This window comes from Camelus bactrianus, chromosome 10 (genome assembly GCF_048773025.1).
Source record: "Camelus bactrianus isolate YW-2024 breed Bactrian camel chromosome 10, ASM4877302v1, whole genome shotgun sequence".
Classification (NCBI taxonomy): Eukaryota; Metazoa; Chordata; class Mammalia; order Artiodactyla; family Camelidae; genus Camelus; species Camelus bactrianus.
The window spans coordinates 6,686,379-6,708,970 of record NC_133548.1 but is presented as its reverse complement, the minus strand read 5'-3'; the positions used below and the strand labels follow the sequence as shown (position 1 = coordinate 6,708,970).

At 55.5% G+C, this 22,592-nt stretch overlaps 1 protein-coding gene across 1 annotated transcript; it reads left to right on the top strand.

Annotated features, from left to right (window-relative positions):
* Window positions 1–1,805: 1,805 nt before the first annotated feature.
* On the top strand, window positions 1,806–22,353 carry FRMD8 (FERM domain containing 8). Its single transcript, XM_074371761.1, has 11 exons — window positions 1,806–1,982; window positions 2,302–2,386; window positions 3,837–4,004; window positions 7,526–7,627; window positions 7,976–8,034; window positions 8,163–8,329; window positions 10,364–10,588; window positions 12,498–12,621; window positions 13,538–13,681; window positions 17,980–18,187; window positions 20,595–22,353. The coding sequence occupies exons 2-11, from the start codon at window positions 2,302–2,304 to the stop codon at window positions 20,711–20,713; spliced, it is 1,401 nt and encodes a 466-aa protein (XP_074227862.1). The 5' UTR covers window positions 1,806–1,982; the 3' UTR covers window positions 20,714–22,353.
* Window positions 22,354–22,592: the final 239 nt, after the last annotated feature.

Below are 22,592 nucleotides of genomic sequence, written 5' to 3'. Positions count from 1 at the left end.
GTGCTCCTGCAGCTCCCGAGACCTGGAATGGCTTCAGGAATCTCTCCCAGTGCCCCTTCTCACTGGACCTGGGTTCCAGGCTCCTCACCATCACCACACACACTGCCACATGTCAGTTTTGTTACTGAACCTTTCTGATCTTGTTTTCTCGTCGTAAAATGGAGAGATAATACTTACCTCGTAATGTTGCCAGGACTAAAGCACTTAGGGTCTGGACACTGCACATGCTCCACAAATGGCAGCTACTGTTACTTTCACTTCCACTCACAGGGTCCCTGAGGACGACACAGGGAAACACGTGGGAAAGGGCGTAGCACATAGTAGGTGCTTAGGAACTGAGGACCCTGCTCTTCCTGTTGTGGCATTTTATAGCTCTTAAGGCAATTCTGACACATTATGTAGCTTTAAATATGAATTTCTCCTGGGTTTCTTTCTCCTCTTTCCCTCCAGTGCCCAATGAAACCAGAACATAAACTTCCTGAGGGCAGGGCCGTGACTCTCAAGGACCCCTGAACACTTTATGTGGGCATCTGATGGGAAACTTAAAAGCAGCAATGAGATCTGGAGGGGCAGGCTGAGGGTATTTGGGGAACTTTACGTTCTTTGGGGCCCTTTGGAGATGGAGAGAGAGAACTGGAGACCCAGGGCCAGCTGCCGGTTTAGGGAGGACACCAAGCCTCCCACCTGGTCCCAGAGTGGGGAACCTGGAGGGAGATGTCTGTTCCCACTGCTCGCATCTGAGCTTCCTTGAGTCCCTAGGTCTTGCTAGGAAGAAAGACATGTTGTAATGGGCCAATTATGGGGCAGTGTGGGTCCTGGAGGGCAAGCAAAGAGCTGTTTCAAATACTGAGAAAACTTGGACTGGGTTAGGAGCCGGAGCTGCCTTCCAACGCTGGGGAATCGGGGCAGGGAGAGTCCACTGCCCCGCCCCTCCCCCACCTTCCTGATCACCCAGCCCATTGTCACTTCAAACAACCTCTGGCTCCTCTAGCTCAGGAAGGCACCCCATGGACCTGTTTTTCTCCCTGAGACCTACCCCTCAGGCACACATAGGCTAGCCTTGCCAGGACATGTTGGTGACATGACCCTGGGGATAAGCTGTTTCACACCTGCCTCTTCGGGGCCCCAACGCCTCTCCCCAGCCTGGGAATGCCGCAAGGTGTCCAGGGCTGTGTGTCTAAGATAGTGAAGGCTCATGTGACTGCTCCCTGGAATAAGTGTGCCTAGCCTGGATTCTGACATATAACTTGAGGATCTTTGGAGGTCATCGAGTCTAACCTCCTCATTTTGCAGATGGTAACTGAGGCCTCGAGGGGAAGGGGCTTGTCTAGGATGAGTCCGGACAGGCACCATATCTCTTGATCACCGCGTAAAGCCCATCACCCCTCTCGGTCTCGAGGCCCTGCAGTACAGGCGGCTGCCTACGTCACCTTCACCTAGCGCCCAACCCAGTGTGGATCCCTGACACGCCCCCAAGAAGCATCTCCCTTTCACAGGTGAGGGGACCATCCCAAAGTCACACGCGTGTGAACGCCAGAGCTCGCGCCCCTCTCCCCGATTGCCTTGAACCCTCGCCACACCCCGTTGCAGGCCAACAGTTGGGGCCTGTGTATTTGGGTCACTCGTCCCCAGTCACTCGGATAGGTGGCTGGACGGTTTTGTAATGCGGCAGCCAGAAGCGGGAGGCGTGAGGCCAGGACGTCACGGTCATGCGCGGGCCCGCGGGGATGGAGTCGTAAGTGCGCGGGCTCCAAGCAGCGCGCGTGCGCGGCAGTCCCGGGCTCCAATTGGCACCCGCGGGCCGGGGAGGCGTGGCCGTGCGCGCCCCGCTTCCTCCGCCTCAGCTTCCGCGTCGCAGACCCCGGAGCTGGAACCCGAGCAGGATCCGTAGTCCCGGTTGGCTGTGGGGCGGGAGCGGCAGCCCGGGGCCAGGGTCAGGGCAGGAACCTGGGCTGAGGCTGCAAGCACTGTGTCCCTGTGAGGTGAGAGCGCCGCGAAGCCCTATACGGGCCCCCACCCGGGACGGGGGTGCGCCGTGCGGTGCCTGAGCATCCCAGCGAGCGGAGCTTGACCCCTCTCCTGACCACCACGGCCCTACTCGCTCCTCCAGCCCCGACCTCCAGTAGGCTGAGAACCTTCAGCCCCCCATCCCGCTAGTATGCACACCAGTGCTGCCAGCCCTGATTGTTCACCTTCATAGATCAACTCGGGACCCCTCCCTTCCTCAGTGAGAGCTTGAAGGGCTCCAGCACCCCGATCCCTGGACCCTCCAGTAACTGCTTTTTCTCTTTCCCTCTACAGATGGACGGGACAGAAGGCAATGCTGGGCAGCCTGCCCCCGCTGATCGATCCCATAGAAGCAGTGTGTCTTCCGTAGGAGCCCGAGGTGAGTCCCTGTCCCCAGTGCCTTCCTTGCCATTCCCTTCTAGGGCCCAAGCCCTAAGGAAGAGGCCCTGGCTTGTCATCTCTTTGATTAAAGAGAATCTTATTTATTAGTTAACAAAGTATTTTGAGGTGTGGAAAAATGACAGGTCAATCAGGACCTGGGATCTGTCACTGCAAGTTGAGTACTTTTCTTCAATCTAACTTGTTTCCTCACTTGTAAAATTTTACCTAACCATGAAATTCAAGAGAAATCTCCTGAATGAAAAAGGATACATTCACTTTCTTTGTTTGTTAAGTGGCCTTTTGAAAACAAGGATCATTATCTACATTTTATAGGAAGGAAACTGGGCCTTAGAGAGGTTAAGTCACAGGATACTGGAGACTTCACTGCCCCAGATTTCCCTGCCTGAAAAGTGAATCTGAATTTCAGCCTCTTGGATATTATTTTATGATCTCTGAAGAAAGTAGCTCTTAGAGCAGAACAGTCTAGGGATCCCCCAAAGCACGTTTACTTATATGAATAATAAACTATGCCTTTGCCTTTCATAGGCTTCACCTCATTTGATTCACAGCCACTCTGTGAGGGGAGGGGTATTAGCCCTACTCTGCATATGAGGCAGCTGACACACTGACTTGCTGAAGTCAGTCAACTAGATAGGCCAGGCTCGGATTGGGACCGGAGCATATCCACCTCCAGGCTCAGTGCTCCCCCCCTGTACCTGCAGGTCCAGCGAAAGAGATTTGAATCTGGCTGCTCTTCCAAGGGTCTCCCTTTGGCTCTAGGCTTCAGACAGGCACCCCACAGGCTGTCACAATGGAACACTCAACTTTCTGGGTTGTATTTCTCCTACCTGTTCAAGGCTGTCCTGAAAGGCCATAGTGTGAGTCCTGAAGCTTGAGGAGTCCTAAGGAAGCTGAGCCCTGGAACTTGTTTTACCCTAGGGTGGCCTTGAGAATCCTCTGTTCCCATGTTAGCTTGGGCCAGAGAGAGACAGCGGCCTACCGAAGGATAACAGTGGATTACTAGCCCTCCCCCACTCCCTGCTTGATATACTAACTTTTCTGACCTCAGGATAGGTTCAGCCTGTCTCTGCCTCAGTCCCTCCTGTGGTATGTTCTCCTTCAGGGGAGAAGCACCCCAGAGTCCTTGGGGCTGCCAAGGGACTGTGTAGAGGGGCAGTGGCCAGCCCTAATTTGAACCTGTGGGATTAAGGTGGGGCTAGGCTGCTCCCTGGGCCAGAGTTGCTGGGCTTCTGGGTGATTTGAGGGTCTCCAGTAAGTCCTAACAGACAGCACTTTTCACAGGATCCTTTGGGGACGCTGGGGCTCTGCCTTTGGCATGTAGCCTTGGTCACCCCAAGGGGTGTAGGGTTGGGTAGTGGAGGGTGCCTTGTTGGCATGCCTGTGCCTGGGCAGCGGGCCCAGCTGACCCTGCCTGGCCTCCACTGCAGCAGCTGATGTGCTGGTGTACCTGGCGGATGACAAGATGGTGCCCCTGGCTGTGGAGAACCTGCCCTCACTCAGTGCCCACGAGCTGCATCGTGCTGTCCGTGAGGTCCTGCAGCTCTCGGACATCGCCCTGGATGCCTTCGCCCTCTGGCTCGCCTCCCCGCTGCTGGGTAAGGCTTAGCAGTGAGAAGCCCAGGCCGGAGAGTTGGAAGGCTCTGACCAGTGGGAAGGAGGGGACAGCTACCAGAACCTCTGGCCACTATACATTAGGGAAAGGGGGGACTTGTGTATGTCCAGGAGCCATCCATGGCTTTCAGGACCCAGAGACCTGAGAGGGTGCCTGGCCCCTCTGCTCCCACCTCCTTTCTTTCTGGTGAGACAGAGGAGGGGCTGAGCCTGCCCCTCAGCCTCAGTGCTCCTGGACCTGAGCGTCAGGAGGAGCAGGGAAGGGGACCACGTTCACTGAGCACGTGTTCTGTGCCACAGCCTGAGCTGACATTTTACAAGCAGAACTTTACCTTATCCTCATGGCCCAGCCTGGTTTTCAGATGAAGAAATTGAGGTTTGGAGTGGTGGGACCAGTGAGTAGTAGGACCAAGATCAGAAGGGCAGCTTGGGTGGCCCCCAGCCAGCCTCTTTGAACTGTGTCCTGCTCCATCGGGCCATGGAGGAAGGTGGGACCTGGCCCAGGAAGCAGCCTCCCCTGAGGGTGGGGAGGGCAGGATAAGTGGGAACCCAACTTCTCTGCAGGGCGCCTCCAGCCCTGGCTGGTTTCTGGCCAGTGATCGCCCTGCCATGCCCCTTCAGGCTGAGATCCCAAGGCAGGGGTGGCATGGGAGTCGAGGCAGTGGAGGGGGGTCTCCAGACTCTCAGACCTGGGGGACAGGGAGGGCGAGGTACTCCCTGGGATCTCAGAGCCATTAGCTTGCTAGCTTGGACGGGAAGGGGCCAGGGGAGAGGATGCCCCAGCTCGTGCGGGGGCCAGGCATGTCTTCTGAGCTTAAATAGTCTCCTCCCTTATAGAGGAATAGGGCAAGAAGGGCGTCGCTGGCCTGGTGGGAGAGGCTTGCCCGTCTCCCCACCCCCACCCACCAGTGGGAGCTTCCTGCCCAGCTGCTGTTCTCTCCCACCCGCTTCCTGCTGACCGGTCTCTTTTGGCCGCTCCCCACCCAGCTCAGCTGCCCCTCCTTACCCCTTCTGACTGTTGGTCAGGACTGTGGGCCCCTTGGCTTGTTCTTGGGAAAGCTGGCCGAGGGGGTGAGGTGGGGTGGGGTGGTTTCATGTGTCCGGCCCCTGCCCTGCCTCAGGCTCCCTGTCCTTGCAGTTGGGCAGCTTGTTTCTTCCCCCACTCCCTACTCGTCACATTCCTGCTCCCCCTTTGTAAGAACATGAATGGGTTGCCTGTGTGGCCGGTGGGTCACCCTGGGGCACTGCACTGTCCAGGAGGCCCCAGCACAGAGTCAGCACCCACTTTGTTCCCAGGCCGGGTTCAGGAGGCTGAAAGGCCACTTCAGCTTTGACTTGGAACTCTTGGCCCCACACCACCCCCAGAGTGGGTGAAGCAGTGACAGATGCCCTGGGGCCGTGAGGCAGGGAGGGGGTACCGTCTGCTGGAGCCGCCCTTCAAGCTGGGTGTTTGGGAAAGTTTGACCTTCTCAGTGCCATTGTCGCTCTACATGGAACAGGGCTCCCAGGATTGTCAGTCTCGTTTGGGTGGCAGCCTCCAGGCAGGAAGGCCCCGTCTGGAAGTGTGGGACTGCAGGGTCAGCGTAATCCCGTCCTGACAACAGGAGTCCTCTAAGCTGCTGGGACCCAGGGTTTAAGGCTGGTTGGGGCTGGGCCATTGGCAGAAGGAAGGAACACTTGTCCCACACCCGCCTCCCCTACAGTGTCCCAGGGGTCCCAGCTAGCCAGTTACCTCATTCATCTCACCAGTATGTGCAGAGCACCCCCGCCTTGTGCTGGGCAGAGATCCAGATGCTAGGGGTCTGGTGGGGAACGAGACTATTGTCCCTGCCCTCAGAGGACTCGAGGTCTAGTGTGGTACGAAAGTCGGGAGACTTGGCAGGTGGAACCACTGATTCTGGTGGCCTCAGGCACTGTCCCTTTTTGGGCTTTGTTTTCCCATCTGTAAAGTGGGTGATCCTCACAGCCTCCCGACCCTGGAGTCCTGTGAGTGTCCAGATAGAGAGAGCGCACAAACGGCAGTGTCCCCTCCTGGGAGTGGTTAGGCAAGGAGGGTGGCAGATGGTGGCCAAGGATCTTGGTTAGAAATGAGGACTACTGGGATCAGAAAAATGATGGAAGAAAGGGGTGTGAGGAAGATGAATGCCGGGGTTGGATGGAAGAGGCAATAGGCAGGGAGGAAGGCCAGTTTGGAGGCTGTGGCTACTGTTTTGGGCTAAAGTCAGGGTCCAAATGGAAGCTCAAAGAACAGAGATGAGGACCATTGGCATCAGGCTGGCAGGACGAAGGGCTTGTCCCTCTGATGGCAGGGGTAAGGGGGTATGTGTAGCTGGTACAAGGCGTGGATATTGCCTTCCCTCCTCCTGCACCCCCAGCAGTTATCCTCATTCATCACCTGATGGGCAGGGGTAAGGGGGTAGGTGTAGCTGGTACAAGGCGTGGATATTGCCTTCCCTCCTCCTGCACCCCCAGCAGTTATCCTCATTCATCACCTGATGGGCTTTGAGAGTCATCTCAGACTCTCAAAGACCAGGGTCACTGGCCCTTGAGATGAAACCACTTTCTCGTTCCTGGCCTAGGGTGTTGAGTCTGGGGCTGGCTGACAGCCCAGAGACGAGGGGCTGCAAGTGGTGCACTCAGTCCTGGCTTTCACTGTCTAGTGGGGGCCGAGACAGGTGACATCAGATAGTGTTAAACGCTGTAACGGCAACCAAAAAGAGGGTGCAGTTGGTGGGATAAGTGACAGGAAGGGGCTGCCTTAGCTAGGGGTCTGGGGAATGTGATCCCTGAAGCTAGCAGCCATATGAGGATCTGGGGGAAGGCTGTTGGAGGCAGGAGTAACTGCCTGTGCAAAGGCACTGAGGCACAAACTAGCAGGGACTGTTCAAGCAATTGAAGAGGACTGGCATGGCAGGAGCAGAGTGGGAGAGGGAGTGAGAAGGAAATACAATGAAGCAGCCGGATGGCATGGGGCCTGGAGGCCATGGAGGCAGAGAGCTTGGAGGTCAGCTGGAGTCCCCAGGGGAGATGCTGGGGTGGGGGCTGTAAAGGGAGAGGCCCAGGCAATGCCAGAAGAAGGGGTGAACAGTCCCTTGGGCCTTTGAGCCTCAGTAACCAGCTTTGGGCTCTACTTCCTAATGCAGTACTGGGACCATCTGTGCCGCAACCCCCAGCACCTTCCATCTGTCACAGCCTCTCAGCTCCAGCCCACCTGGGCACTGTAGCGGATAGTCAGAGGCTGGCTCTGTCTCGACCCTGACCCCCTTTCACTTGCTGTGTGACTTTGGACAAGCACCTTAACCTCTCTGAGCCTTGTTTTTCCCTGTGGATGAAATGAGGGTAAGGTTCTTGCAGGGCAAATGCCATTAACCATTTGAAGTAGTCCGAATGCTTCGGACCTCCTTCAACTAACATTGGCTACAGCTGCCGTGGTCGCTGCTGCCGTCAGCGGGCGGCATTTGCACTGGTCAGGGGCTTCATGGCCACTTCCTGTCTCTTCCCTCAGAGGTGCAGCTGAAGCCCAAGCACCAGCCCTACAAGCTGGGCCGCCAGTGGCCAGAACTGCTGCTGCGATTTACTGACGCTCCGGACGACGACGTGGCCATGGGTCAGTGCTGCCACCTGTGCGTCCCTGTCTCCAGGGCCCACTGCGGTCTAGAGTGTGGACTCCCAGCCCAGCCAGGCCTCCCTTGGCAGGTGGAGCTGCCCTGGCTGAGGAGCAGACCCGGCATCTCCCCCAGGGGAGGAAGTGATCCCTTAGGGGAGCCCAGGAGAAGATGGGCTGGGGAGGCAGCGAGCACATGGAGATAGGTCAGGACTCCCAGCCTCTGGATAGCCCTCGGATTTTCTGAGTCATGATGAGGAGGCTTGGGGACTGGAGACTGGGCCGGTCCAGGGAGAAGGCAGAGCCGGCTGCACGGGGTGGCCAGGCAGTGATTCCCTCCTCTCTCCCCAGATGAGCCCTCCCTGCAGTTCCGAAGGAATGTGTTTTTCCCAAAACGGAGGGAGCTCCAGGTGAGGAGTGAGCCCCAGGCAGTACCACCAGGTCTAGTGCCCTGTGTCCAGCCTCCCTCCTCCCTTGGCCCCTGGACACTGGTGCCCGACTCAGCTGAGCAGCCCCTCCCTGCCACACCGGCCCGCAGATCCGTGACGAGGAGGTCCTGCGGCTGCTCTATGAGGAGGCCAAGGGCAACGTGCTGGCCGCTCGGTACCCGTGCGACGTGGAGGACTGCGAGGCCCTGGGCGCCCTGGTGTGCCGTGTGCAGCTCGGGCCCTACCAGCCTGGCCAGCCCACGGCCTGTGCCCTGAGGTGAGGGTCAGCGTGACCTGAGGCAGGGGCCCGAGGTGAGGAGGGTTGCCCCAGAATCGTATTTACGTGCAGTCTTGCCAGGCTCTGGAGTCAGGAGGCCTGAGCCCAGGGCTGGCCCTGATGCTGTGTGACTTTGGGTGAGTCACCCCAGCTCTCTGAATCTCCTTTTCCTCATCTGCTCTGGGCTGAGGGGCCTGGGCAGTGGAAGAGGGGTGAAGTGACACCTGTGAAAGGACCCCCCGTTGTGCGTGAGCATGGATCCCCAGCCTCTGCCTGAGGTTAAGAGGCAGTTAGGCTTGTTCTTTTGGGGGTCACAGCCAGGGACTGAGCAAATACGAACTCCCAGTCGCCAGTGATAGTCTAGCTTAGTCCCGAACTCCAGGGACAAGGCCCCATTTCCCGGATGCTCCAGCATGCCGGCTTTGCGCTTCCCACACCCTCTCTCGAGAAGCCGTGCTCTTTGCTGTGTGGATTGGCAGAACCTGGAGTCGTGATGATTGAGTCTGCTCTGGAAGCAGACCAGGCCCTTCTCTGACCTCCACGGACGATGATCCAGAGGCTTAGCGGTAATTCCAAAGAAGATGAACTCTCAGCACAGCCTGTTTCTGGACCCAGGGCTCCCCCACCATCCCTCCCAGGTGCAGGTGTGTTGGGGGAAAGGCTGCGCAGAGACAGGGCCTTGTGCTGGGTGACTGACAAGTCACCATCCTGGGCTTGGGAGCCTGAGGGCTCCCAGCTGAGCTGGTGTGAGGCTGGCGGCTGTAGAAATCCTGGCTCTTGTGATGGGCATACCTGTTCCTATTGCAAGTAAAGCAAACCCAGCTCAGACTGTTTGGATTTGAGGGATTTTGTCAAGTAATGAACAAGTGTGGGGTGGTTGTGTTGGGTCCCTCCCCAGACCCTGTGTCCTCTGGGCCAGCTCGCACGTAGGCAGGCTCTGGCCTCGCGGTGGCCACAATATTTGCCCGTTGGTAAGGAGAGGCCTCATCTCTCATGTGACCAGAGTCCTGAGACTCATCTAACCACTAGTGGCTGGGCCCAGGTCCACCCAAAGGAGGCAGAGTGGCCAGGGTGCTGATTGGCTGAGGCCTCGGGCCGTGAGCCTGCAAGGACCCCATGGACTGGAGTGGGAAGGTGGGATTTCCAAATGACGATTGGGAGCTGTTGCTGGAAGCAGGGGTGTGGAGGACAAATGATGAAAATGTCCAGGGCACCCCTGTGTGCCCCTCCTTGTGCTGCCCTGTGGCTGGGCCTCTCCGGGCCAGCACAGGCTCCTTCCCTGCATCAGTCCTGCCACAGGGCTGGCCACGTCTCCCCTCCACCTGAGGTGTTGGTCCTCCAGAAGCCCCAGCAGGGACCCCTCCATTCTTCGGTGAAAATGACAAGCTCGGTGGTATTTGCTTGGCACCCGCCACATACCTACCGGGCACATACTAGTGCCCTTCCACGTGAGTAGGGATTCGTGTCCTTATTTTACACGTGGAGAAACTGAGGCTTGGAGAGGGCGCTCATGGCTTGTAGACTAGACTCCAGCTGCGGTTCACCTGGAAGGGCTGGTGCATGGCCATGTAGTCACTGGGCTGCCTGAGAGGAGAAACAGTGTGGTCACACCAAGGTTCTTTACTACCCTGTGTGTATGTGATTGAAAATGCTCATTTCTTCGTGAACCTGGGCTGATGGGTTGGTGGTTGGTGGGGCTTTATATCCCTGTTTGGCAGAACAAAGCTTTGATAGCTCTAGGTCACTTGTACCAGTTTTTGGTTGTGACATCTCCACTAGTTCGGAAATCCAAACTTTCCTGACTCGGACATGAATGTTGCTCTGAAACCCTCCAGTCAGACTGGTTCTGGGGTGGGCCTGGTTTTGGCTCTCCTCTCGGTCTCCTGACTTCAGGCCTCTTGCCGACCAGGCACATTGCTGGGATGCCCAGGGCTTCCCCTGCCCTTTCCGTGCCCTGGAGACCTGGACACCTCCGGCCAGCCCACAGGCATGGGCCCGTCCTCATGCCAGGCACCCACATTCCTTCCTCCACAGGGAGAAGCTGGACTCCTTCCTCCCCGCCCACCTATGTAAGCGGGGCCACGGGCTCCTCGCCGCCCTCCGGGGCCGGGGCGCCAAGGCTGGGACGGGCGAGCAGGGCCTGCTGGACGCCTACCGCCAGGTGAAGGAAGCGGCCAGTGGGGACAGCGAGCCCGAGGCCTCCCTGAGCCCCTACTACCGCGCCTACCTCCTCAAGTGCCACGAGCTGCCCTTCTACGGGTGAGCAGCTCCCCGGCTGCAACCACGGCCCCAGGTGCCCAGTCCCTCCCCTTCGCCTGCCTCCCGCTGGGCTCTGTCCTCACGCAAGGTGTGTCTAGATGCCAGCTCCTCTGGCCCCGCAGGTCCCAAGCCAGACGCTCATCTTCCCCTCCCCTGTCACGGGCCAGGAACCCTCACAGGTCTTCTCTTTCCTCCTGCCATGGCCATGTGGTCCATGGACCCCCCCTTTGGTGAGCTCGCTCACTCATGCAGGCACATCTAGCCAGTAGCTCTTGTGTACCTACTATGTGCCAGCACTCTAGGTGCCGGAGACACCTCGATGAGCAAAAGAGACTCATCCCTGCCCCTGAAGCCGCCATTCTAGCGGCAAGAGAGACAGCAATAGAAGTAGAGGACCGACCCGTGAGGACAGTGACAATACTCCAAACGATGCTGTGGCTCAGCCTGGTGGCGGTAACGCAGGAGGGGAGACAAGGTCAGATTCCAGGGCTGTTGAGGGGGGAGTGGAAGGAGCTTGCTAGATGTGTGGTAGAAGAACTGGAGGAGAGCAGGCGGAGAGGACTCCGCGTTTCCAGCCCGAGCAGCTGGAGGGTGGCGTTGGCATCAGCCGAGACCAGCAGTGCGGTGGAGCAGGTTGGGGAAGATCCAGGGCTTGTCCTTGGATGTGAGGATTTTGAGACATTCGCCAGATACCCAGGTGGTAATTCCAGGTGGGTTTCTGAGTCTGGAGTTGGGTAGCTGGTGAGTCATTAGCATGTGGGTGCTGTTTGAAACTAGGAGCCCCGAGAGATGACCAAGAAGGTGAGTGTGGACCAGACAGAGCAGGACCCCAGCCAGCAAGGCCAGAGGGTCTCTACCAGCCCAGCAAAGGGAGGTGTTGAGCAGGAGGGAGTGACCAAGCCTCAGGAGCTGCTGTTTCAAGGTCCAGTTTAACATGTCCTGTGTGGCTGATAGTTGACCTTGGCTCCAGAATCATGGAGGTGGCAGTGGGTGAAGGAGAGAGAAAGAGGGTCGGAGACAGTGGGTGCCACCAGCTTGTTGAGGGAGCTGTGCTGTAAGATGGAGCCCAGGGAGGAGCAGCGGCGTGGCTGCGGGCGGCACGAGGCCTCTGGTTTCTGTGGCAGACGAGGTGCGAGTGTGCGGACAGCCAGGATCCAGTAGAGTCAAAAACTGATGTGAGGGCAGGGAGTGGCCGTTCTTCTGTTGCTTCGGTCTCCTCAGTGGAGTGGGAGTCCCAGCCCTGAGCCTGTGGGAGCCTCCCCGGAGGGGGACTGCTGCTCTTAGGAACTGAAGGTGGGGCATGCTGGTTTCAGTCCCATCCTTGGGCCTGCAGGATTTAACGAGGGCTCTGGCTTAGCCAAGTGCAAGGGGGCGAGGGGCCCGGGCCGCGGGAGGCGTGGAAGAGGATGTGGCGGGGCAGGAGGGAGAGGGTGGCAGCTCAGTGGGGGGACGTTCCAGGGCCGCTGTACGCTTTCTCCTTCTCCATGTCAAGTGCTTCTCTGCCTGGGCAGCTCCTGGGGGACAGTGGGGCTCTCACAGCCTCCAGCAGCCTCAGCCCCTGAGTCCGTGGGCTCCTAGCCGTTCCCCGAACATGACTTGCTCTGTCCCACACCTGTTCATGCTTTTCCCTCTGCCCGCAGTTCCCACCGTCCTCTGCCACCCATTCTTCCTCCTGCCTGTTCAAACCCTGCCATCCCGCTGATCAGCTCAGATGCCACCATCTCCACAAAGCCTCCCTCAGTTTCTCTGTCCCCTGGCGTGGGTTTCCACTTAACCGTCAGTGACTCAAACAACTTAAGCTTCTCAGTGCCTGGGACAGGGCCTGGCCAGAGCATTCACTGCAGGGTGAACCTGGGCCATCTGTTCTTCGTGCTGGAGGGGACAGGCTAACACCAGTCTCCCTCCCTAGGTGTGCCTTCTTCCACGGTGAGATTGACAAGCCGGCCCAGGGCTTTTTGCACCGGGGTGGTCGAAAGCCAGTGTCTGTGGCCATCAGTCTGGAGGGCGTGCATGTCATCGACAGCAGGGAGAAGGTACCTCCAGCTCCTCCAGGTTGGGACCTGGAGTGGGGGAGAGGGGCTCAGTGGAGAGGAAGGGAGTGGGATTCTTACCCAGGCCTTCCTGGCTCCCTCAGGCCTGTGGTTGGCCTTGGGGCAGGGTGGGTGGTCTGTCTGGCCTCCCTCCCTCCTATGTCCCTGCGGCTTCCACTTGTCATCTTGGGGGCTTCCCTGGGTCTGCTGTGTGTCATCCTTTCTGCCCAGCGTGCTAGGCAGGAGGGTGGCCAGGACAGGGGGAGGCTGCAACTAGTAGAGGGAATCTGGCAGGGCCTGGCTGCCTCGGCCAACCAGTGGCTGGAGACTAGCTGGTGGTTTTCCAGAAGCCCCACAACCAGGTGCCCTCCTGGCTGTCTGAGTCCTGCGCCTCCTCCTCCTGTACTTGGCGCTGGCTGTCTCAATCAGCTGTGTGGAAGTGGTGTCAGCAGCCTACCCTGCGGGGCAGCTTCTCTGCACCCAGGCAGGAGTCCCTCCTAAGCCAGCAGAAAACTTTGGGGAGACTTCTGGTCCCAGAGAGGGATCCCAGCCCTTCCTGGGCAGCCATACCCCAACATACTGGGCTCACCTTGGCCTCCTGCTGAGATGCTACCCAGCTGATCTCAGGGGAAAGGTCTCTGCTCCCTACGTGCCTCTTCCCCCGTCACTGCCCCAGCTGTCAGGGGCTTGACTCACTGGTGAGAAGTGCTATGGGTCAGGGGTTCTCAGCCTCCCTGGACCATAGCCCCCTTTAAGGGTCTGAATGAAGCAGGGATTCCTCTCCCAAGAGAAACTCACACATGAATTTAGGCTCAGCCTTGAAGGTAAATAGCCTGGCCAGGTGTCCCTTCTCTGTGATGCCCGCAGGGAGCAGGCCTCTGCCCAGGGGAGTCCAAGCTCTGTCTCTCTCTCTGGTCAGCATGTCCTGCTGGGCCTGCGCTTCCAGGAGCTGTCGTGGGACCACACCTCCCCTGAGGAGGAGGAGTCTGTCCTGTGGCTGGAGTTCGATGGGGACAATGAGGGCACACCGGTCAACAAGCTTCTCAAGATCTATTCCAAGCAGGTAGTGTGGGTGTTGGCTGCACTGGGGGTTGGGGTGAGGGAGGGGGAGGGTGGGCTCAGGGAGTCCTAGACTATTGGAGGCTCCAGGCTGGCTGGCAAGGAGGTGAGAGGGCTGCTGAGGGCCTGGGACCTGGGACCTGACTCCTGCTGACCGGGAACCACCCCTGCGAGTTTGGAAGGCCTGGTCAGGAGGTGGGACAGTGGCTGGTGGAGGGGCGCCAGTGCTGTGAGACCAGCCTGCACTGGCTCCCAGTGATGAGCAGGCATGGAAGGGGTGAGGCCCCTTGTGCCTTTGTTCCGCCCTCCTTCCCTTCAGCACCCCACCTTCCCACCCGAGCCTCCACCCCCACCCCCTCTCACTGAGCAGGCAGATGCACTCCAGGGACTCCCTGTGAAAGCACCCATCCCCTTCTGCTACCACCTTGGCCCCTATACCCTCCGTGGCCACACTTCGTCCTTTGCTCTCTCCTGCCTCCCTCCCCAGCCCTACACCTGCTGCTCCAACCCAAACCCCTGGGGCTCTGCCACCCAGCGCAGAGGTGCCTGTCCTGTCTCCTCTGTAGCTTCCTGCACACCCCTCTCCTGGCCCTGCAGTGACTCCTCCTGCCCCCCCCACCCCCCGCCGCTGGGCCTCCTTCCCCGGCCTCCCCAGGGGGTTCTCTCCTGTCCTAGCACTTCCTTTCCTCTGGGCTTTGACTGATGGGCTGTCCCCACTTTCATGCTGGTGACTTCATAAGTTTTACATCACTAGTCTAGACCTCTTGTTAAAGTTAACTTTTTATTGAATTATACATTCAGGAAAGTGCCCAAATCCTAAGCATATAGCTCAACGAATTTCCCCCAAAGAAACCAACATAGCACCCTTCAGATTAAGAAAGACTCTTCAAGCCCCTCCCAGCCCTGTGTCCCGCCAAGGGCGCCCCCATCCTGACTTGTGTCACCCAGAGCCCTTCTGCCGGGTTTGGAGCCTTACAGCAGCGGTTCCAGTGGTTCTGCACAGCATGTTCTGTTCCGTCCGGTTTCTCCGCTCAGCCCTGTGTCTCTGAGCTCTGTCCCCACTGTGGGTGGCAGCCCTTTGAGCTTTCACACGGCTCTCTGGTGTTACTGCCGTGAATTTGCCAGTCTTGGCGTTTGCACTCATTGCTGACTGCTGACGGGCACTTGGGTCTCCAGTTCAGGACTCTGGCAGACGATGCTGCGTGATCGGTATCCTGCATGTCCCCTGTGCCCACGTCTGGGTCCCTACCCAGGAACGGACTGGCTGGGTCACGGGCAGGCGTGGCTAGGCTGCTGCCAGTTTGCACCAGGGCGCTTGTTGTCAACTTTAAGAGGTATAATTTATGATAAAATGAAACCATTTTAAGAGTGAGTTTTTTTGTTTTCTTTTTGGTTTTTTGCTGCATTTTAATTTTATTTTTTGGTGGGAGTAATTAGGTATATTTAATTATTTTTTGATGGAGGTACTGGGGATTGAACCCAGGACTTCATGCATGCTACACACACACTCTGCCACTGAGCTACACCCTCCCCCAAGAGTGAGTGTTGACACATTCATGCACCTTCCTAACGACCGCCACCACGGCAAGCTTTGGAGCCGCTTATGTGCCACCATGTATCTTCCTAGAGGCGAAATGTCTGTTCACATCTTTTGCCCGTTTTTTTACTGGCATTATTTCCATCACCCTCAAATCTCTGTGTGTTTTAATTGGCATTTCCCCCTCCCGACTAATGAGGTAGAGCCCTTTTATGTATGTATGTGCTGTGTGGATATCCTGGTCTTTGAAATTGAAATCTTGCCAATTTTTCTTTGGGGTTATCTTCTTTTTTTTTTTTTTTTATTGTTTTGTACATGTCTCTTCTGGCTTCAGGTTCATCTCTTCACCTACTACTTAATATCTCCCCCGAGCTATCCCTAGAGTTTTGCTTACTCCAGAATGTCATGTAAACACATTTATCATATTTACCCAAGAGAAATGGAGACATATGTCTACACACAGACGTCTACTCAGATGTTCATAGTAGCTTCGTTTGTCGTGAGCAAAGAATTGGAAACAACCCAAAAGTCCGTCAAGTGTTGCGTAGATAAATAGATACTGGTCCAGCCCTACAGCGTATATACTGTATGCAGCCTTTTCAGCCTGACCTCTTTCACTAAGATTCGGGCGTCTGAGATTCATCCACATTTCATGGTATGACGGCTTGTTCTTTTGATTGTTGACTAGTGTTCCATGGTGTGGCTGCACTACAGGTCAGCTCTTCTCCCACTGAAGCATGCTTGGGTTGTTTCCCATTTGTGAATAAAGGTGCTCTAAACATTTATCTATCATGTGGGCACATGCCTTCATTTCTCTTGTGTAAACACCTAGGAGTGGGATTGCTGGACTGTCTGATAAACATATGATCAGCTTTTCTAGAAACTACCACACAGTTTTCCAGAGTGACTGAACCGTTTTGCCATCCCACCAGCAGTGACCGAGAGTTCCAGTTGCTCTGCATCCTCGCCCAGCACTGGTCTTGTCAGTTTTTGTTTGTTTGCCATTCTATAACTGCATGGTAATGCTAGGTCGTGGTGGCTTCAATTTGCATTTTCATAATGACTGATGGTGTTGATCATCCTTCTGTATGTTTATTTACTACCCATAGGTCTTCTTTGATGGAATGTCTGTTCAAATCATTTGTCCAATTTTTTAATTGGGTTATTTGTTTTCTTACAGAGCTGTGAGAGTTCATTATACATTCTGCATACCAATCTCTTATCAAATATGTGTTTTTGCAAATGGTTTCTTTCAGTCTGTAACTTTACTTTCTATTTTCTTAAAATTGTCTTTTGAAGAGATGGTTTTAAGTCTTCCCTTCCATTTATTTGTTATCTCCATTTTATTTCTCTTTGATTTCTTTCACTAACATTTTGTGGTTTTCAGCATACAAATCTTGTACATCTTTTATTGCATTTATCCCTTCTTTTTGGGGGGGAGGTGCTACCAGAGATGGTACTATTTTTAATTTCCATTTTCAGTTGTTCGCTGTGGTATATAGAAATGCAGTTGATTTTGTTATTCATATATCCTTATCTTCTGTAACCCTGTTAAACCCACTAGTTCTAGTAGTTTTTTGCGGATTCTTTGGGATTTTCTCTGTGGACAGCTACGTTGTCTCCAAATAGAGACAGGTGCATTCTAACTTTCCAGTCTGTATCTTGCCTGACATTGTCCCTTCTGAACCCCGTACAGTGGTGAGTAGGTGTGAGCAGATATCTTTGACGTGAGGGAAAAGTGTTCATTCAGTCTTGCTCTAAATGTGGTGTTAGCTGTGCATTTTTCATAGATGCCCTTCATCAGGTTAAGGGAGTTCCCTTCTATTTCTGGTTTGCTGAGTTTTATCCTGAATGGATAAATGCAGTTAAGGTACAAGCCTCCCCGAACCTCAGAAGCATGAGATGGTGTTAGCGGAACTCAGAGGGCTTCCCCGTTGTGCCTGTAGCTCAGGGCTCGTCCCCACCAGCTGCCCAACTGCCCGCCTGCTGGCCGCCCACGGGCCCTTACAGCTTGGTGGCATTCCCTTGGAGAGGAGAGGGGGCAGGAGTGGAGCCCAGGATGCTGGGTCTCCCTCCTGGGCCCGCGTTTCCTGCCCGCTCCCCTCCGCAAGGGTGGGTTATGTTGCTCTGGAGAGACTCGGGCGGGTGGGTGCCGGCCACCCCCTTGGACTCTGACCCTGCTCCCCAGTGGATTTTCTTCCTGGGGACACGAGGCAGGCACTGTGTCCCCCTCTGTCCCTGCTGTGTCCCCTGCCTGCAGCAGGGCAGGCACCTAATGAACACGTGCTGCCTCAGGGACGCCCCCTGCTGTCAGCTTTCTGTTGGTGGGTGTGCCTGCCCTGCCGTCCTGTCATGTGGTGCCCAGACATTGAGTCACATCCCCTTTGATGTCAGCACGCATAATGTTTCAAGTCTGGTGAGAAGGCGTCACTTAGAGAATGTGCTCAGAGGGAGCTGCCCATCTCACCCCGGTGACCTCACCACCCCCTCCTCTGTGGCCTCCTGCAGGTTCTTCTCTCAGCCCTGCACGTGGTCCCTTCAGCACAGAGAGCTCTGCCTGGGCCCTCCCCTCCCTCCTGCTCCCCGCTTGGCCTGTGCCCTCTAACTAGAATGTTCCTTTCCCACCCGTGTCTGACTTCTGAAGTCACCTCAGAGGGCAGGTGAGGGGGCCGCGTTCATCTCGCTCTGCAGCAGGTGCGGAGAGGTGGCCTGGGCTGTGGCTCACCCCTCGGGTCTCCTCAAGCCGGCCCCTTCCACCTCCCCAGGCCGAACTGATGAGCAGCCTCATTGAGTACTGCATCGAGCTGAACCAGGTTGCCACGGAGCCCGCCGCCCCCCAAGAGAGCGCGTCTGGCCCCACCTCGGCCCCTGGCCCCTCCCCACCCCCCACTCAGCGCCCCCAGCTGCGGAGGCAGGGCAGCGTGGTGTGCAGTCGGATCCAGCATCTCTCCACCATCGACTACGTGGAGGAGGGTGAGTGACCCCTTTGTGATTACACACGCATCTCCATGCACACCCACACGCCACGGGGAGCTCCAGAGGGTCGGGAGGTAGCAGCAATTACAGGCCTGGTGGTTTAACCTCCAGCTGACAGGACCTGGCTGAGAGGCTGAGAGGCTGTGGGCTGGGTGCGAGTGTCACATCTTCTGAGCTCTGTGATAGGAGAGTTGGAGGCCTTTGGGGTCCCAGTAGTAAGAGCCGTTTTCTGTCCCTTCTCACTGCCGCATCCACAGATGTGTCCAGGTGTGAAAAACGAGAAACTACCCATGACTGTTGTGTGGGTACAGGCCCACACCCTGTGGAATCAGTGCAGCTGGTTAAGCTGCCACACCCTCATGCAGTGTGGTGTCTTGGGTCAGGTCCCAGAACAGATGGCAGACATGTGGATGAAAAGGTGAAATCCCAAAGTCTGCAGCTTAGTTAATAAAGCCGAACCAGTGTTCATTCCTTAGCTGTGACAAACGGACTGTGGTCACAGACAATGCTAACATAGGAGAAGCTCATGGGGATACACAGGAACTCCTTGTATTATCTTTGCAACTTCACTGTGAATCTAGAATTATTCCAAAATTTTAAAAAAAAGTTTTTTTCCAAACAGCAAAATGTTCACAAAGTAACACCAAGTAGAAAAATCAGGTAATAGGACAGCAGCGTGGGACTGCGTCCACAAGCAGGGAGAGACCCCGTGTGGGGACAGATGCTGTAACTTTTACTTTTTTCCTTTGTGCTTCTTTGTAGCCTTTAAATTTTTTACATCAAGCACGTCATTTTTATAATCAGAAAAAGCGAAATGGTCTTTCTCTGACATACTTGTTTCCAGCATTGCCATCTTCCTTGAGCTCAGTCCCAATTCCCCGACCCCCTGTTGTTGGACGTTATGGTTACAGTTCACCCTTGAACAGCACCAGTTTGAACTGTGCGGACCCGCTTATCTGCAGACCTTTTTCGACAGTAAACACTGTAGTACTACCCGATCTTCAGACGCAGAGGAACCCCGCGCACGTGGAGGGCCAACCATAAGTTATTCACAGATTTTTGACTGCGCAGAGGGTTGGCGCCCCAACCCCCTCATTGTTCAAGGCCATTGTGCTTCTAGTTCTCAGCTACTACAAACAACATACCTGTCTCTAAATCCCTCCCTGGAATCTGAACTGTTTCCTCCAAATAAATCCCTAGAAATGGGGTTGCTGGGTCAAAGGGTGTGCCCACCCTACCCCTCCCAGGAGAGAAGGAGGTACTTGCCTTCCGCACCCTCACCCACGATGAGAGAGAACTTGTTTCAGTTGGTGTTTGGATACCGGTGAAGCTGGACCATTTTTACATGCTTGATCACTTACAGTTTCTTCATGTGTTACTGTTCTTTTCTGTTGCCTGTTTTTCTTTTGTAGCTTTTTTAAATTAACATCTTACATTAATATGGTATACTTGTTATAATTAATGAACCAATATGACACAGTGTTATTAACTAACATCCTTAGTTTTAACCAAACATCCATTTCCAGTCCCAGGGTCCCATCCAGGACACCACACTACATGCAGTTGTCCTGTCTCCTTAGGCTCCTCCTGGCTGTGACAGTTTCTCAGACTTTCCTTGTTTTCGACGATCTTGACAGCCTTGAGGAACACTGGCCCAGGGTATTGTAGGATGCCCCTTTATTGGAATTTGTCTTAACATTTTTCTCATTATTAGATGGGACTGTGGGTCTTTGGGAGGAAGGTCACAGAAGTAAACTTCCATTTTTATCACCTCATATCAGAGGTGCATTATCAACATGATTTATGACTGTTGATGTTGACCTTGATCACGTGGCTTGAAATTTTAACTCAAAAGAACTCTTTTTACCTCATTGAGGCTCACCTTTAGCCAGTAGTCCATGTTACAGGTATTTTTGTGGTTTCAGTCTGCTCTTTTTTTTTTTTAATTGAATTATAGTTGACACACAATATCTTACACATTGTAATATATATAGTGATTGGACACATCAACTTAGTGATTCAATATTTTTATATGTTACAAAATGATCGCCAGGATATCTGGCTACCATCTGTCACCATCCAGGGTTACTGCAATATTATCGACCACGTTCCCAGTGCTGTATGTTACATCCCCGTGAGTCATTTTATAGCTGGAAGTTTGTACCTCTGTGGGCTCTTCCTGAACAGATTTAGACACTGCGGTAGGCCCAGTATCAAACACAGACCCTGACCACCTCCGATTTGGGAGGCTGGCCACATGCCACACCCATCCTGTCACTGGTGGAAGACTTGGAGAGGGGACTGAGGCTCACAAAGTTGTCAGGAGTGGAGGGGGCAGCTCCTGCTGGGGCTGGTCCCTCGTGGGGGGCCCTCCCCTCAGTGCATCACTCTTGTTCCCTGACAGGCGAGCAGATCAAACGGGTGAAACCCAAGCGCACCACGTCCTTCTTCAGCCGACAGCTCTCCCTGAGCCAGGGGAGCTACACCGTGGTGCGGCCCACAGACAGCCTGGAGCAGGGCTGAGGGCAGCTGTGCCAGGCAGGAGGGCACAGGGGAAGCCCCGGCCCTGGCCCAGCACCATCCTCCCTAGTGGGGAGTGTTGCGGGGGAAGGATGCCTCGGTGTGTGGAGAGGTGACCTCTGTGCCTGGGGCACTACCCGGGCTGGGCTGTGCAGCGCTGGCTGGGGGCTGCCGCCAGTCCCTCTTACAGCCTGCCTGCCTTCCCCCTGGACTCTGCGCCCCACTGCTGTCTCAGGACCTGTCTGACTTGGCTCCTGCCACCCAGGGACTCACCTTTGTGCCCCTCTCAAGATGGACAGTATCCCCTGCTTAGAAGTCCCCAGTGGCTGCAGGTGGCTGAGGAACAGGGCTCAGGACACTCAGGAATAGTGTGTCTTTGGTCTTTTCCTGGGACTCTGGTGACCACGTCCCCACATTCCTTCTGCTGCATTCCAGCCCATGCCGGCAGGCTGGGACGTGGCCCTGTAGGGAGCAGGAAGGGTTGAACCACACGAGAAACAGAGAAGGCGAGCCCCCACCAAGCCCTCCCTTGCTGGCTGGATCTGGAGGGCCTCCCATGCCCCTCACTCAGGCCTCTCTTGCAGGCAGGAGAGATTCTGTCCAGAAGGAAAGTATGCTTGTTAATCTTTGGTAATATCACTGTGCTGGGTGGTGGCTGTCCCTTGGGCCAGCAAACCCACCAGATCCATACTCCATACCCTGAGAAGATCCCAAGCCCCTTTGGCCTTCAGGTTTTAGTTTTGATCTTTTTTCACCTGCTTTGGTTCCATGAAGCCTGTGACCTCTGGGGCAACTCAAGAGAATGCCCCTACTGACCTCGGAGCTGCTGACTCTCCTTCCCAGATGGCACCAGGGTTTCGCCTGGCCTGACCCTGGGGGCCGGCCCAGGCATGAGTGAGTGACAGGAGTGGTCTTCTCTTTTCCCTGGGACCTTGTAGGGACGCTGGATGTGGCGGGGGTGTGGCTCTTCCCCAGCTGCACCCTCCTCCTCTTCCCAGAAGAGCTGGCCTGGAAGAGGGCCTGCCAGCCCTCAGGCTCCTCCATGGTGGGTCCCTGGCTCTTGTGGGCACTTCCAGGGACTTTCCGCAAGAGAGAGGCAGGGCCAGCTCAGCACAGGCTTTGCTTTGTCTTTCCTTCCCAGCGGGGAATGTGGGAGAGGAAATGCGAACCTCTTGTCTCCAGATGTCAAGTTCCCTCACCTCCTCCTCCCTCTGGTGACCCTTGAACACTCCAGATGTTTTGAGGTGGGCTTGCCTTCTGGCAGCAGGGACTTTGTTTTTTGTCATAATAAATAGGTGTCTCCAGTCTTCTGGAGTGTCCCAGCCAGAGGATGTCCCGTCTCTCCTGGAGTCCCTCAACCTCACTGGCTCCCAGCCGTCTGGCTCTGTCATCCCACTCAGTGTTTTGATGCCAGGTGAATTCTTGTCTGGTGGGTTGAGGGGCCTGAGGGTGTGTGTGTGTGTATGTACACAGATTACTTGTTGACTCTTCAGCCTCTTTTTCCTTTTCTCTAAGCATCCATTGTGCCTTAACCTTTTCTGCCTGCTCTTTGGGACAAAGCAGTATTTTACTAAATGCCTTTTGAATATTCTTATTCTTTTGTATCATGTGACTTATTATTAATAAAATCAGTTTCCAGCAAACTTTGGGGTGGTTTATGATGTGAAATAATAAGAGTGTGTTCCTTACAGCCTGGGGGTCGACTGTAGGCTGTGTGTTTGCTTTTTATTAAATATGCATCAAGGGATGCAGCCCGCCGGGCTTGCCAAGCTAGACGAGAACCCAGATGAAGTTTTTCAGTCTTGGTGGTTGGTCAGAGATTCCCAGAGCAGGAAGGTCCAGGAGGGGTTTTGAGGTTCACAGTGGGAACCAAGGGGTGGCT

Coding starts and splice junctions, on each gene's coding strand:
- FRMD8 (XM_074371761.1), top strand. CDS start 2,302: ATGGACGGGACAGAAGGCAATGCTGGGCAGCCTGCCCCCGCTGATCGA. Junction 2,387..3,836: donor GTCTTCCGTAGGAGCCCGAG/GTGAGTCCCTGT, acceptor CCTCCACTGCAG/CAGCTGATGTGCTGGTGTAC. Junction 12,622..13,537: donor TCATCGACAGCAGGGAGAAG/GTACCTCCAGCT, acceptor CTCTCTGGTCAG/CATGTCCTGCTGGGCCTGCG.